Below are 16,752 nucleotides of genomic sequence, written 5' to 3'. Positions count from 1 at the left end.
AAGCTTGGATAATAATTATAGAAAATACCTTTGTTTCAATAGTAAGTTCTCACAGGCCCAGTGAGAGAAACTCTATAATGTGCCCCAATCTTGTTTTCTTTAAAGGTTCCTAGGTGGAGAGAACATGACAATCACTTCCATGAACATGACAACCACAACCAATTGGAACCTGAAGTCTAAATACCATTTCTGTACTCCAATTTCCTTATCCATTGTCTAGTATAAGTTTAAATGAACAAAAATGCAGCATCAAAAGAGAAGATGAACCATAGTGAATAGACCCCAGGTCCCAAATAGGCAGTGTAAAAATATCTTTACTTTTGGTGATATCTCTTGATTTTCAATGATTATTTGTTTAAAGACATGTGACTCATAAAATACATGACCAAATGCATTGTATCTAGGGCTCCCAGACCACCCTTGCCCGAGGGTCGGTACGGGTTGAATACTCTCTATATATTTTTGTATTTTTGCCAATAGAGATACTTTACATTAACATTTTCTGATCATGTCAGTTTCTTAATGTAGATAAGTATTCAATCCCAAATATTAAAAAACTGAAACAACAATCTTTGTAAGAAATCTATATAAGAAAAAAATTTTAATGTTTCTATGTATAAAAGCAGTAATATGTTCTGGGTAGGTTTCATTGATTTTTAAAATACTCTAATATTATGTTTTCGCTTTGAATATTCTTATGCTTAATTCCTTTTGCATGTTTACTATTTACAGGAAGAGTTCAAATGCTTTCAGATAAGTCTATTTTATACAAATTTTAATGAATTAAATATTATAATAAAATAAAATATTAGTCTCCAGCTCTTCTTTTAGTAACAAGCACATATACACACACGAATGTCCTCATAATAGTTGAAACTCAATCCAAATAAATCATGTTACTTATCACATATTTACTAAGAAAAATCTAGTTAAAGTCACTTATGATGTAGGATAATTTTTAAAGAACTCACTTTCAGAAAAGCCAAGGAACAATCATATAAAACCATTTCTAGGGGAATCAATGAATTTTTTCTTTTATTTGTCTCTGAAGGATTCAAGATTTTTCTTCTGCCACTGAGTACTAGAATCTTGCCAGGTGGTACCTTAGTATTGAGATGGAAATCATCTTTTTTTCTGTAATTAATAGAACTTTCCCTAAAACTTAAAAATTTAATTTAAGATTTACACTAACAGATTATTTAATATTTTACCCTCCTAGAAAAATAGTATAATTCATTTATAGATCCTAATATTTTACTAGAAGCAGGTAACTTCTTTCAAATGTGCATTGGGAACTTTTTCAAATAGACTTTTTTAAGTATGCTCACTTACAAACATAAATGTCACTCTCCACTCTTCCACTGATCATCAAAAAAAAAAAAAAATCATCTTCATTCCCAGGGTGTCCTAAGCATGCCCCCACCCCCACTCCCCAATCCCCACCTCACTTCCCCTGCTGATCATAAGCCAAACGTCAGACAACCTTGGACATATTCAGGTATCAAAGCATATTATTTTGATGTGCTAAGAAACCTGGTTTTAATTGTCACAAACTCCTGGCTTGTGAACACATTCCTTCTGCCTTCCTGCAGTGCAGTTCTTATAAAGAATAAAGTCTTATTTCTAAATTCTGAACTAGTGGTCTTTTTCCACGATACTACATATCTGTTTTCATCTATCCTACCTGGGATTTAGTGAAGCATTTTAATGTATAAATTTGAGTCTTTCTTCTGCTCAAGTAAAGAGCCTTCTATAATTTAATAATTTCCTTTCTGCTATCTGTACCTTTTTTCTTCTTCTAACCCTCCTGTTATTCACAGGAAAAGTCTGCTGGAACTGTTACCAAGATCTAGTATCTTTCCTATCTTTATTTCATTAGTCTGAACAGAATTATGTGCCATTTCAATTAACCTATTGATTGTGTTTGTTTGCAAACCAGAGCTCATTTTTGCAGGTCCAGCAAAGCTGTGTATGTGTGTGTGCACTCATGAGCATGCATATGTATATGCTATGCTAGAAACTCCTTAAAGACTTATAATTCTGTTTGGGGAAAGGGAAGCAGTGTTATTGTTCAAGTCCAAATTCAAAGTCTAGCCCAGTCTGTCAACACCTAAAAAACATTATTTATACCCTGTCTGTTCCAAAAAATCATTTAAGATGGCAAATAATACTATTTACGTTAGATGTTTTATTTGATTAAATAGCCCAAGCTCTAATTAGATGATCTGATTAAGGAAGTTTTTGTTATTCTTTGTTCTCATCTAAATCTGAAAAATTGGCCCATAATTATTAACCGCAATTCCAGACAAGTTTGTTTGAAAGCTGAGCTCATTTTCAGGCTTTGCTAGCCTTTGTATTAACCAACAGTTTTAAGCCGTTCATTGCATAAGGTAAAAGAGCTCTGATAATTTGCGGAGGACTTTTCCAAAAGTTCTGTTTATTAGAAACCAAATATTTTGTGTGTTCTCTTTATTTGCTGCACTCTTGGTGTTGTGAATCCAAGATAAATTGTCAATTTCTTTTGACTATTGTTTGAAGATTAAGTTCCAGCTGCTAAGATACCTAGATCCTAAGTTCTTTCCTTTTTTCAGGACACAAAATCCAGTCTTATCCTTCTATTAACCTTAGATTTTATCCTGGCCTTATTTTTATAGGAGCCCATTGGATATCCTTCAGAATAATACCTATTCAGACTTAGTCAACTTAAAGGCTAGCAGCTGAAAGGAAAGCAGTGCTTTCTGGCCTTGTGATCCAGACACAGAGAATTCCTAGATTTAATTTGAGAACAAGTATAAGTCCAACTGGTCACCTTATTGACAAAGTCTTTCTCCCTTCCTTTTATGCAAATTAATGTGGCAGGTATTGAATTTAATCCCTGCTTAGTCTTTTAATATTTAAGTGATTTTAGGCAAAATCCTACATCTCTCTGAGTGTCTTTATTCACCTATAAAAGAAGATAATAGCTACTTTGCAGAGTTATTTTGAGGATGAAGGGTAAAGTTTTTGAAAACTTTTTTTTGAGGAACATTCAAAAAAAAGGTAAAGCTAAATCTTCTTAATGATTCTTTAAATTTTTAAGGCATGTACCATTAACATGGAGCTTTCTCATGAATTATCCAATTTAATCCTTTCAGTGATCGTCTGAGTAAAATATTATCAATAAAGAAACTAAGATTCTGGTTAAATGATTTGTTCTAATTTAAAGGATTATTAAAAGACAACTGGGATTCAAACTCAGGTCTCTTTACTTAAATATTGTTTTTCAATCAACCTAAGATGCTTCTTCTAAAAATTAAATTTATGGTGAAGTGATATAACAGAAAACAGTCGAGTAGGGCACTCAGAGAATAAGCCCCTCCGCTGAAGCAACCACAAGCTGACAAAGGCTGACAGAATCAACATTTTCAGAACTCTGGAATGTAAGCCAAGTTTTCACAGCGACCAGGTGACTGTTTAAAGAAGAAAAGGGCTGCTGAATTTTGGTAAGAGAGTTTCCTGCAGTTTTCACTGGCCTGTATACAACCTCCCATTACCCAACATAGTGGTGACCTTGGGGTTGGCCGCTTACATTCCTGGCCTATATTTCTGGTGCCAGGAGGCTAATAGAGATAGTGTTCTTTAAATATTCTGGTGGATTTTTATTTGGGGGACCACCGCAAAGATGACTATTTTTTCACTGCACCCATACTCTGGGTAAAGTGGCTTTGTGGGTGGCAGCAGTGTTGGGGGAAAGATTTTAAGACACACTGCCTGTACCCACCTGGGACAAGGAATGGAGGATATTAGAAGCAGTAGGTAGATCCAAAATCCCTGGTAAAGGCTAAGCAGGAAGTTTCTTGGAGGCATAAGTGTTTGGAAGAGCCACCACATATACGGAGGAAAACAGTGTGCATTGTACATGCCCAGGACCACACACGTGTTCAGAGAATACCTGAGAGGACCCTAGGCTTGCAATTCTGGCAGATCTCTGGGGCCTACACAAGCAGGAAGTGAAGGCTAAGGCCAGATATAGGTGGCTTGCCTTAACACTGAAGAAGTGCTTCAGCTCACAGCCAAAGTACAAAGACCAGAAGAGTAATGTTTTTTTTGTTTACTTTTCTTGGACTCCAACATTTAAGGAAATCTCTGTCAGGTTCCTGGCTGGCCACTGAGTTAAGATAACAGAGATTTCATTGACCACACATGGTAAGGAATGCAATCTTTGCAAAAAAAAAAAAAAAAAAAGTTTGAGGAAGTCACTAGCAAATGAATAACTACAGCCCTCAAAAACCAACAATAGCATATACTAGGGATAGGGAAGAATCTGGTTTCCAGAATTGCCACATTATAACACCCAAAATGCACAGTTTTCACCCCAAAATCACAAGACACATAAAGAAACAGGAAAGTATAGCCCATTCACAGTAAAATAATAAATTGGCAGAAACCACACCTCAGGAAGCCCAGACATTGGACTTACTAGACAAATTCCGTTAATCAACTGTCTTAAATGTGCTCAAATAGCTCAATGAAACCATGGACAAGGAACTAAAGAAGACCAGGAAAATGATGTCAAACAAAATGAGAAAGAATCGACAACTTTGAAGATAAGACAACTGAAATTATCCAGTCTGCATACCAGAAAGAAAAAAGAATGAAGAAAAGTATACAGAGGGTAAGGGACCTGTGGGACACAATCAAGTGTGCCGATATACACAGTATGTGATTCCTAGAAGGATAAGAGAGAGTGAAAAAAGGCCAAAAAGAGCATTTGAAGAAACAATGGCTGAAATTTTCTCAAATTTGATAAAAGATATGAACCTATACACCCAAGAAGCTTAAAGACCTTTAAGTAGGATAAATTCAAAGAGATCCACAATAAGACACATTATAATAAAAACTGCTAAAAGCCAAAGAGAGAATCTAGAAAACAGTGAGAGAAGTGACTCATCACATAAAATTGGCCCTCAATAAGACTAACAGCCAAATTTCACCTCAAACTATGGAAGTGAAAAAGTAGTGAAATAATATATTTAAAGTGCTAGAAGAAAAAAAAAATTGTCATCCAAGAATTCTATATTCAGCAAACTGTCCTTCCAAAATGAAGGAATAATTAAGATATTCTCAGGTAAACAGATGCTAAGGAATGCCATTCCTAGTAAATCTGCCCTACAGAAATGCTAAAGGAAGCCCTTCAGGCTGAAATAAAAAGACACAAGATAATTGTAAGCCATATGAAGAAATAAAGAACTCTGGTAAAGATAACTAAATAGATAAGTGTATAAATACAAAGAGAAACGAATCTCGATTGGTAGAATTTCAAGTGTTAGTGGAAAGATTGTGGGAGTGTGAACTCAGCAGTGCATAATCAGCAACTACTCTATTACCTCAGACCTGGAGCAAAAGGTCTTAAACTTGAGCATTCTGCTGCTTTTTGTCTGAGTCATGAGTTTTGTCGGGATGTTTTAACCCGAAGACATACAATTTATTTTTGAAATATAGATATCTTTTTAGCAGGACTGATAGCCATTTCTATCAATTAAAAATCTGAATTTGCAACCCTTCAAACTTTGTCCAATTACTGATTTCCACATATGCATTAGATAAATGATGATGGAAGTAGGAGTTACTTTTCTGGTCACAAAAGGTATCGGTACTGACTCTGGAAATTATTCATTCTTGAAAAGTTCTCTTTTCAACAAAAAGGTAGAGTTTCAATGAACAGAAAAATATTGCCTCATAGAAACAAAGGACAAACACGTGACAATTCAGTTCTCAGGGTCAAGTTTTCACATTTCTGCTCCCAATAAAAAGAGTTATATCTTGCTTAATATATAGATGTGCCTAGTGCAATACTCAGCACACATGTAATCAGCACTAAAAGAAAAAATCTCGCCCCTTCCTTTACAGGGATTAAATCTCCAATTTTCTCCAGAGAGTTAATTTAAATATGTAAGACAATAAATTCAACAAAAAGGTTCATTCTAAAGTTGTTGATAATTTTGTGAATTTTAAAGATTAACATGAATCTAAATGTAAATCTATCTGTGTATATTATGCTATTTTCCTCTTGTAGTACAACATAGTAAAGCAGGGCAAATATCCTCAGGAAACACATGTTTTGCTCAGTACCGCTTTGAAATAACAAAGAATTTTTGCTAATTTTAAAAATAATTTTATTCAAAAGTTTGAAGCTTAGAGAAAAGTTTGAAATACAATACAAAGAATTATTTCTTGCTGGACAATTTGAATTTCTGGTATTACCATCTCTGAATACATTTGTGTTTATATTTCCTACAAACAATACAACCATCAAAATCTGAAAATTATCATTGATGAATTATCATCATCAAACCCCACAAGTTTTTTCAAATGTTCCAATTATGTCTTTAATAGCAAAAGGATCCAGTTCAGAATCATATTTTGGTTTAGTTGTCATGTCTCTTTAGTCTCCTTCTTTCTAGAGCAGTTCTTCAGCCTTCATTTGACTTTCATAACCTTGATGCTTTTGAAGATTATAGGCAAGTTATTTGTAAAGTTCTCTATTTTAGTTTCCTAAGTTGCTCCAAGCAAATACTATGAAATGGTTTGGTTTGAACAACACGGATACATTTTTTAGAGTTAGAGTCCAGGAAAATATCCATTTAAGGCATTATCTAAGAGATGATTTCTTCCCAAAGACTGGCTACCATTGGTCCTTGCCTCCTGTGCCACATGGCAAGGAAAATGGAGACATCTTCTGGTCTCTTCCTTCTCTTCCAGGTTTCTTTGATTTCAGCTTCTTGCTTCCATGGCTTTCTCTCTCTCTGTATTTTTTCCATTTATAAATGACTCCAATAATAGGATAAATCCCACCTTTAATGAGGTGGGTAACACCATAACTGAAGTAGCCTCATCCCACTTGCAATGTGTTTACACACACAGGAATGGATTAGATTTATGAACGTGTTTTCTAGGGTGCATACAGCTTCAAACCACTACAGCCTCCAATGTGGGTTTGTCTAATATTTCCTCAGGATTAAATTTAGGCTATGCATCTTTAACAGCAATATCTCAGGAGAGGACCTATGTATTTCTCACTGCATCATATCAGGCAGAACTTGTCTTTGACCTTCATTATTGATGAGGTTCACTTTGATCATTCATGAAGTTATGTTTGCTGAGCTTCTCCACTTTAAAATTTCTTGTTCTTTCTTTTACAGTTAATGTTATTTTGTGGGAAAGCAGTGTAAAAATATGTAAATACCCCATTCCTTCTCAACCTTTCAATTTCTTCATTTACTAATTCATATCAATATAAACTCATGATTTCCTAATTCAATTGGTTAAAATACATTATAATTGCAGTTTATTGTGATGACTGAAATATCCAAGATTTGGCCAGTGGTAGCCCATTCAAGCTGATTCCTGTGTCTTTTTTGTATGTACCTGTCTCATACTTTCTCTGTTTCAGCCCTGGCATCAGCCGTTTTTTGCAACTCCTGCTTTTTTTTTTTTTTTTTTTTTTCGGTGGTATTTAAAATGCAAGATCTGTGAGTCAGTTGCGCTCATCGCTATCAGGGCATTACTTCTCCCGGTGCTCTCAGTGGTCAAAACTAGAGAAAAGTGCATATCATTTGCATCCATAATTATTTTGGTGTCTAAATATTTCTCTATATAATGAGTTCTGCTCTAATGCTTCTTTAGAAAACATGAATTTTTCTGAACACATTTCAGCATAGTGCAAATATCATGCCTGTTTATGCACAATTTCATTTTCCATAAACACAAGATGTACACAGAAAACTACACTCAGCTGAAACAAGCCTTGTAATAATATACAAAAAATGCACACACAAACACACACCACACACAGCTTCAAATTTACAGCTTAAGCACTATATGAAAGATGTAAAAGTTTCTATGTGTTTCCTGAAGGAAAATCTTATTTCCTATGGCCACAGACTTAAGAACTCTGAAAAACAGACACAGAATCTCATTGTTCAAATAGCAGATACACAATGTAAACTGAAATCTCAACCTTGAAGGGTGCCTGCTGTTAAAATGAGGGCATTGATTGGAAAGGGATGGGATCCTGATAATTGGGATGGGGACATATGGATTGATAATGATGGCAGCAGGGACATTGAAACCCTAGATTCTCCTGAATCTTTTCTAGATAAGCTTGTAATGGCCTGCACTGAGTAAGGAGCTGCCCCATCTCTAGCCTGCTCTGAGGAGAGAGCTACCTGACAACACCCAGCCTGCTCTGAGAAAAGAGCTACCCAATATCCAGCCTGCCTTGAGGAAACAGCTGTGCAACCTCCAGTCCACCCTTCAGTGCCTACTAGACCTCCCCCCAGCAGATTCATTGTTTTACCAGATGAAATCGTAAGGGAATGCCCTGAGGTAACTGGTTTGAAAGACATTTCTAATTTTTTTCATGACCCACCCCCACCACCCCTTTTTTCTTGAAGACCTATAACCAAACTAAAGTCACAAAAGGCCTGAAAGGTGAGATGGAAAGTGTCACTCGTGAGGAGGTATGCTATATTCCAAAACAACGGCATGAGTTTTCTAATTTATATATAGACAGAAATCAGGGGGATATGTGTGGGAGGAGATATTAAGGATGTGGGATAATGGTGGAAAGAAAATAATGTTGGATCAGACTGAATTTATTGATATGAGCTCACTAAACAGGTATTCTGGATTCAGTGTTGTAGCTCAAAGAGTTAGAATGGGCATTAACAGTTTCTTTGGGTGGTTAGTTGAAATATGGAACAAAATGTGGCTGACATTACCTGAGATTGAAATGCCAGAACTACCCTGGTATAATGTAGATGAGGGGATCCAAAGGCTTAGAGAGATTAAAAAGTTAGAGTGGATTTGTTATGGAAGGCCTGCTCACACACCCCAGGAATGTTCAGAGGACACACTTTTTACTAGAACTGTGAGGAATAAATTTGTGAGACTAGCTTCATCATCTCTGAAGAGCTCTGTAGTCATCCTTCTGTTTAGGTCAAATATTACTGAGGAAACTGCTGTTACTGAGCTGGAATCCTTAAACACAATGGGGATGATTGGATCCCAAATTGTCAAAAGCCACATGGCAGCACTTAATCACCTGAGACAAGGAGGGCATGGCTTTCAAAATGGACAGCAGATTCAAAGCAGCAGTCGAAATACTCTGAGTCACATAGAACCATGGCATTGGCTAGTAGATTATGGGACCTAGAAATATCATAGATAGGCAGACTACTAAATTCTTCATTTGAGCTGTATAAGCAGAAGAGTTCTAGGTCAAGTGAACAAAAGTCTAACTTGAATTGCAAAAACAGAGAGTCATGGCCTCTTAATCAATTCCTAGACTTGAGACAGTTGACAGACACAGAGTCCCTTGAATGAGGGGAAGGCCAGATCCCTTCAAGGAAGGATCCTGTTACACTGCCACAAATCTATACTATTAATCTTCCTCCCAACTTTCCTCAAAGAAACCTATAGCCTTTTACCAGGGTAACTGTGCACTGAGGAAAAGGAAATGATCAGATATTTTGGGATTAGACACTGGTTCAAAAGTGACATTAATTCCAGGAGACCCAAACATCACACTGGTCCACCAGTCGGACAGGGGCTTATGGAAGTCAAGTGATCAATGGAGTTTTAGCACATGTCCAACTCACTCTCTGATTCATGGAGTGAGCACCATTATGTCGGGAAAGGCCAAGTAAAAGTCACTAGAACTGCCCCTATCTAGAAAGATAGTAAATCAGAAGCAATACCAGATTCCTGGAGGGATTGCAGAGATTAGTGCCACTCTTTGAGACTTGAAAGATGCAGGAGTGGTGATTCCCAACCCATTCCCCCATTCAACTCTCTTATTTAGCCTATGGAGTAAACAGATGAATCTTAGAGGGTAATAGTGGATTGTGGTAAAACTAACCAGGTTGTTGCAGTTTGCTAGCTGCTGTAATGCAACACACCAGAGACAGATTGGCTTTCAATAAAGGGGGATTTATTTAGTTAATGTGTACTTCTTCAGAGGAAAGGCAGCTAACTTTCAGCTGAGGTTCTTTCTTATGTGGGAAGGCACAGGTCGATCTCTGCTGGACTTCTCTCCAGGCCTCTGGGTTCCAATAACTTTCCCCAGGGTGATTCCTTTCTGCATCTCCAAAGGCCTGGGCTGAGTTGCATGTGCTCAGATGAGGTATGCTGAGCTACTTTTGGTTGTGCTACATTGAGCTCTCTCATTTAAGCTTCCAGTCAATTAAATAAACTTCATTCATTGCAGCAGACATGCCTCCTAGCCAACTGCAGATGTAATGAACAACAGATGTGAACAACAATGGTTCACATACCATTGGCTCATGTCCACATCAAGAGAACTAGGCAACTTCACCTGGCCAGGTTGACACCTGAACCTAAATACCACACAGGTCTTAACTCCAATTGCAGCTGCTATTCCAGATGTGGTATCAATCCTTGAGAAAATCAACATATCCCCTGTTACCTGGTATGCAGCTATTGATCTGACAAATGTTTTATCTCATTAGTTGTTAGTAAGGACCACCAGAAACAATTTGCTTTCAGCTGGTAAGGCCAGTAATATACCTTCCCTGTCCTACCTCAGGGGTATATCAACTCTCCAGCCCTATGTCATAATCTTGTCCTGATCATCTCTCCCTCCCCCAAGACATCACACTGGTCCATTATATTGATGATATCATGCTGATTGGACCTAGTGATCAAGAAGTAGCAACAATTCTTAACTCATTGGTAAGGCATTTGTGTGTCAGAGGATGGGAGATAAGCACAACAAAAATACAGGGCCTTCTACCTCAGTGAAATTTCTAGATGTCCAGTGGTGTGGGGCATGTCAAGATATCTCTTCTAAGGTGAGGATAAGCTGTTGCATCTGGCCCCTCTTATGACCAAAAAAGAGGGTACAATGCCTAGTTGGTCTTTTTGGATTTTGGAGACAGCATATTCACCATTTGGGTAGACTGTGGCCCATTTACAACAAAGGTGCTTGTTTTGAGTGGGGACCTAAACAAGAGAAGGCTCTGTGACAGACCCAGGCTCTACAAGCTGCTATGCCACTTGGACCATATGATCCAGCAGATCCAATGGTGTTAGAAATGTCAGTGGCAAATAGAGATACTGCTGGAATCTTTGAGGCCTCTGTAGGAGAATCATAGTTCAGGCTCTTAGGATCCTCTCAGATAACTACTCTCCTTTTGAGAAACAGTGTTGGGCCTGATACTCGGCCTTAGTAGAGACTGAGTGCTTAACCATCGACCACCAAGTTACCATGAGACCTGAGTTGCCTATCATGAGCTGAGTGTTGTCTGAACCACCAAGTCATAATGTTGGGGATGCACAGCAGCACTCCATCATAAAATGGAAATGGTATATGTGAGATAGGGCCTGAGCAGGTCCTGAAAGCAAAAGTTACATGCAGAAGTGGCCCAAATGTCCATGGTCCCCACTTCTGCCATATTATCTTCTCTTTTCCAGCACAAAGCTATGACCTCTTGGGGAATTCCTTACAATAAGTTGACTGAGTAGGAGAAAACTCAGGCCTGATTTACCAATGTCTCTTCATGATATGCATGGACCAACCAAAGGCAGACAGCTGCAGCTCTGCAGTCCATTTCCAGGATGCACTTGAAAGGCAGTGGTGAGGGGAAATCCTCCTAGTGGGTAGACCTTCAAGTAGTGCACCTGGTTGTTCATTTTGCTTGAAGTAGAACTGGCCAGAGGTGTGTTAATATACTGACTCATGGGCTGTTGCTAATGGTTTGGCTGGGTGGTCAGTGACATGAAAGAAGCATGATTGGAAAATTGATGAAAAACAGTTCTGGGGAAGAGGTATGTGGATAGACCTTTCTGAATGGGCAAAAAATATGAAGATATTTGAGTCCCATGTGAATGTGCACCAGAGGGTGACTTTAGCAGAGGAAGGTTTTAATAATCAAGTGAATAAGATGACCCATTCTGTGGATAACATTCAGCCTCTTTCCCCAGCAACTCTTGACATTGCCCAATGGGCTCATGAACAAAATGGTCATGATGGTAGGAGTGGAGGCTATGTGTGGGCTCAGCAACATGGACTTCCACTCACCAAGGCCAACCTGGCTACACTCTGCCTTGGGCACACTCAGCTCCCAATATGGCACCATTCCCTGAGATAAACAGCCTGCTATATGGCAGCATGTTGATTGCATTGGACCACTTCCATCATGGAAGGGACTGCAATTTGTTCTAACTGGAATCGCACATATTCTGGATATGGGTTGCTTTCCCTGCATACAGTACTTCTGCCAAAACTACCACCTGTGAACGTATAGAATGTCTTATTCACCATCATTGTATCCCATACAGCATTGCTGTTATCAAGGAATCCATTTCACAGCAAATGAAGTGTTGTAATGGGCACACCCTCATGGAATTCTCTGGTATTACCATGTTTCCCATCATCCTGAAGTAGCTGGATTGATAAAAAAAGTGTAATGACCTTTCCCAATTACAGTGCCAACTAGGTGACAGTACCTTGCAGGGCTGGGGCAATGTTCTCCAGGAGGCTATGTATACTCTGAATCAGCATCCACTCTATAGTGCTGTTTCTACCATACCAGGATTCATGGGTCCAGGAATTAAGGGTGGAAATAGGAGTGACACCACTCACTATTACCCCTAGTGATCCACGGGGAAAATTTTTGTTTCCTATCCCTGTAACCTTGAACTCTGGTTGGTCTACAGGTCTTAGTTCCAGAAGGAGGAGTGCTTCCACCAGGAAACACAACAATGATTCCATTGAACTGGAAGCTAAGACTGCCACCTGGCCACTTTGAGCTACACTTGCCCCCCACCTCCACCCCCCCCCACTCTCAAGGGGAAATAGAACTGAAGCTCCACAATGGAGGTAAAGAAGCATTTTCCTGGAATACAATGATCCCCTAGGGCATATCTTAGTATTACCATGCCCTGTGATAAAATCAATGGAAAACTGCAACAACCCAATCCAAGCAGGATTGCAATGGCCCAGAAACTTCAGGAATGAAGGGTCACCCCACCAAGCAAAGAACCATGGCCAGCTGAGGTACTTCTTTAAGGTAAAGGGAAATGGAGTGGGTAGTGGAAGAAGGTAGTGATAAACATGAACTACGACCATGTGACCAGTTACAGAACTGAGGACTGTAATGGTATGAATATTTCTTCCTTGATTTGTAATGAGTATGTTTGTATTTGTACATAAAGCAAATACCTTTGTTTTCCTCTCTGTCTTATCCCCTTTATCATGTGACATGAGTTACGTTGCTCATACTATAGTATTTAAGTTATAGGTTGTCAAGTTTAAGAGTGAATAATACCCAAGGACTTGCACCCTATGCTGGAGAGATTTAGTGCATTTTCAGTTGTACACAAGAGAGTTCAGTATTGTTAGGCTAAAAATAAAAGTGTCTCTCATTGTTTTCTGTTTAGACATTAAGTATGGTTTAGAGTGATGTGTATAGCTGCCAAGTTGACAAGGGGTGGATTGTGACGGTTAGGTCCATGTGTTAGTTTGGCCTGGAGATGGTGCCTGGTTGTCTGGTCAAGCAAGCACTGGCTATCTGTCGCTGTAAGCACATTTTGTGGACTTAAATAATGAGCACGTTGGTTGCATCCACAGTTGATTACATCTGCAGTCACCTTAGGAGAATGTCTTCTACAATGAATGACACATTCTAATCACCCAAAGGCTTTTAAGGAGAATTCAGAAGAGAAAATTTCTGTCTCTGCTTCAGCCAGCCAGTCTCTCCTGGGGATTTCACTGAGGAACTTCATTGGAGCTGCCAGCTCACAGCCTGCCCTACAGATTTCAGACTCTTGCACCCCCACAGTTGTGTGAGACACTTTTATAAATCTCATATTTACAGATATCTCCTATTTTTTCTGTTTCTCTAGAGAACGCTGACTGATACAAGTGTACCTCAAACTCAATTTTTCAAAAATCCTGTGGTTTTATTGTATGACTATTGGCCAAATAATTTTTCAGAATACGTATTTTATAGAAGAACTGATTATTCAAATCTACAAAATCAAACACTTTAATTTCATTCCAACACCACAGAATTTATTGTAGTTTTCTCCTTTCTATATATGAATCTTGCTTCTTAAACAGTGAGAAATCTAGCACCTGTTATCCTTGACATATTTACTTAATCATCAATCCCTTGTGTGTAACCAATCTCCCAGCACTACTGCTGTCCTACATTCAATTCAGACACCTTCTCACCATACTCAGGCTCCATCACCACATTCCTTTTCATGGACCATCTCACCCTGCACCAGGCTATGGCCATTCACTCCAGACACCCTTCCATGTGGTCACCTTCCACACTATTTTGGCTCTTATTCTCCCCAGCCAATAGCCTTCTTGCATGGAAACCCTCTTTACCATATTCAGGCTCCAACATCCTATCCTGCTCAGAACCATCATGCACCCCACTGTCAGGTGTGGACACCCACCTTGATCTACCCCAAATTATGGCTATAGACCTTTATTGTTCAGCAAAAGAAGGAATGTGAGGGAAAGAGAAAGAAAAAGAGCTGAAGTTTCTGGTGGAAGAATATAGAATAGTGACCTTCCACTCTGAGAAAACTCTATCTTCTGGACTTTCATTATGGCATTATCTCTAGTTTACTTTGGAATGGTCTTTTTAACCTTATACAAGGAACCAGGGACTATTTTATTTACTTTGGCTCAGGACAAATTACCCAATGCTGTTGATTATTTATACTTGTTCCAAAAATCATTTAAAGTGATAAATAATACTATTTAGTTTGGTTGGCTGATTTGATTAAAAATCTCAAACTCTACTCAGATGGTCTGTTTCTGTACATTTTTGTTGTTTTTGGTTCACATTCAAATCTAAGAGATTAATTTATAATTACTGACTGTAATTACAGACAGCTTGATGAAAATTGAAATGTTTTCTCTTTACCAGCCTTTGTTTTCACCAATAGACTTCCAGCTGTTTATTGCATAACTGAGAGAGAAGGTTAAGACTATTCATTAAGGGATTTTATCACAACTAAAATAAATATATAAAAGAGCCCTAACTTATTGAACAGGTGGCCACCTTTGTAAATAACTGGGTATACGTTTCATATCTACAGATCATTGGATCACCTAACTTCAAACTGTATTTGACCCCTGAGAAACAGTCTTGAGGATGTTTGATATCTTGGTGTGCTATAGATGGTTTACAGAAGTCCCTTCTTAAGTACAAAAAGAAGAACATGGCTTGTAGTCATGGATGTATGAGAGAGGTAGGTACACAGATTAATTATCAACTTTAGGACCAATTATTCACCTTCTTAATTTATATCCACAGCAACCCACCAATGTGGGTCATATTTGGGGTTCAAATTGTCTAGCTCTCAAGGTGGAATTCTGATGATCCACTGACCTATAAATGCGGAAAATATGTCCTAAATCATTAATAAAGATGGACAGCTTATCAATAAATTAGATTGTTTTTATATATTTATTTTAATTTCGATGAATCTCCCATGTGAATAATATTACTTATTGAGCCATAAAGAGTTTAAGTAGCTTCCTACAAGTGACATCATAAGAGGCAGAACCAAACCTAAACTATTTAGATTCAGATCTGATCTCTTTCTTCGCTATGCTTTTTTCACTTTGCATCAGACCCTCCTTAGGTTCAGAAAGTCACTGCTGTGCTGTAATATTGGGGATTAAGGAAGAAGAATTTGGGGCTATATTTTCAGAATCCACACAAGATTATGATTGAAATGTTTTAATTTGTAAAAGTGGCTGAGTTTAAGGTATGTTTCTAATCAGTCATTGTCTATATAAACATATAATCAGAATAGTATAGTAATGAGTATCATGACAGATTTAAAATATAAAAAGAAAGTATAAACAGAGCTTTGATATCCCTTTCACACACTCCTTTGATGAAGAAAAGGAAAATATGAGAAGAGGTAACTAGAACAATAAACCATCTTTCTCATCAACCTCAGCTCAGAAAATTCCACTTTAGAGGCCTGTATCTAGGTAAGTCTGGAAACCTAATCACTTTCTACCTGTGCCTTAATTTTTTTTGCAACCACAAGCTCTGGCTCAGGAAATTGCTCCAGGCTCTCCTTCCTACCTCTGCTTCCAATTTTGCATGTCAAATTTATTCCATTTTCATCCTGTTGCTTCTTACCTTGATTCCTCCTATCTGGTTGGAATTTTATATGATGATGGCTTCATTGTAAAATCATGGCTTAAAAATCCATTTTTAACCCAGAACCAGCCACTTTAGGTTTCATTCTCAGATACTGAAGCTCATGGTCAAGTAGAGTTACTGCCACTCTAGATCCTGACACACACCCAAGCCAACTTTTAGCACTCCAGGTGATTGTTATTTAAATCCAAGATGAAATCATTGCTGGGCAAGATGTTTTAACAATTGGGAGAAGAATAATATGTTATGATTAAAGTGTGGGGTTTTTTTTCTGAAAAGCTACAACTTCTGTAATTAAAATATGTATATATAAAAAATATATATTTGAAGGAAAAAAAGTGTGGGTTCTAGAGCCAAACTTCCTGGGTTTGGATGCCAACTCTGTCTCCAATTAGTTGTATAACCTTGGGCAGTTTCCTTAATTTCTTTGGCTCTCAGTTTCCCCATTTGCTAAACAAGGATGGTGATAACAGTACTATATTGGTTTGAAACTGTTATATACCCCCAAAAAGCCATGTTCTTTTTCCTAATCCAGTCCTCTGGGGGC

General features: G+C 38.0%; 1 protein-coding gene across 6 annotated transcripts in view; it reads left to right on the top strand.

The window, feature by feature from the left end:
• Positions 1–814, top strand: part of RHAG (Rh associated glycoprotein) — a 78,248-nt gene extending 77,434 nt beyond the window's left edge. For all 6 annotated transcript variants that reach the window (XM_077162040.1, XM_077162036.1, XM_077162038.1 and 3 more), the window contains one exon: positions 106–814. In XM_077162040.1, the coding sequence (XP_077018155.1) occupies positions 106–180 (75 nt within the window). In that variant the 3' untranslated portion in view covers positions 181–814. The remainder of the gene's footprint in view (positions 1–105) is intronic.
• The last annotated feature ends 15,938 nt before the right edge of the window (positions 815–16,752 follow it).

The sequence above is a fragment of the Tamandua tetradactyla genome, chromosome 5 (genome assembly GCF_023851605.1).
Source record: "Tamandua tetradactyla isolate mTamTet1 chromosome 5, mTamTet1.pri, whole genome shotgun sequence".
In the NCBI taxonomy this organism is placed as follows: Eukaryota; Metazoa; Chordata; class Mammalia; order Pilosa; family Myrmecophagidae; genus Tamandua; species Tamandua tetradactyla.
Note: the sequence above shows the minus strand (reverse complement) of the source record. Positions and strands in the feature narration are given on the sequence as shown.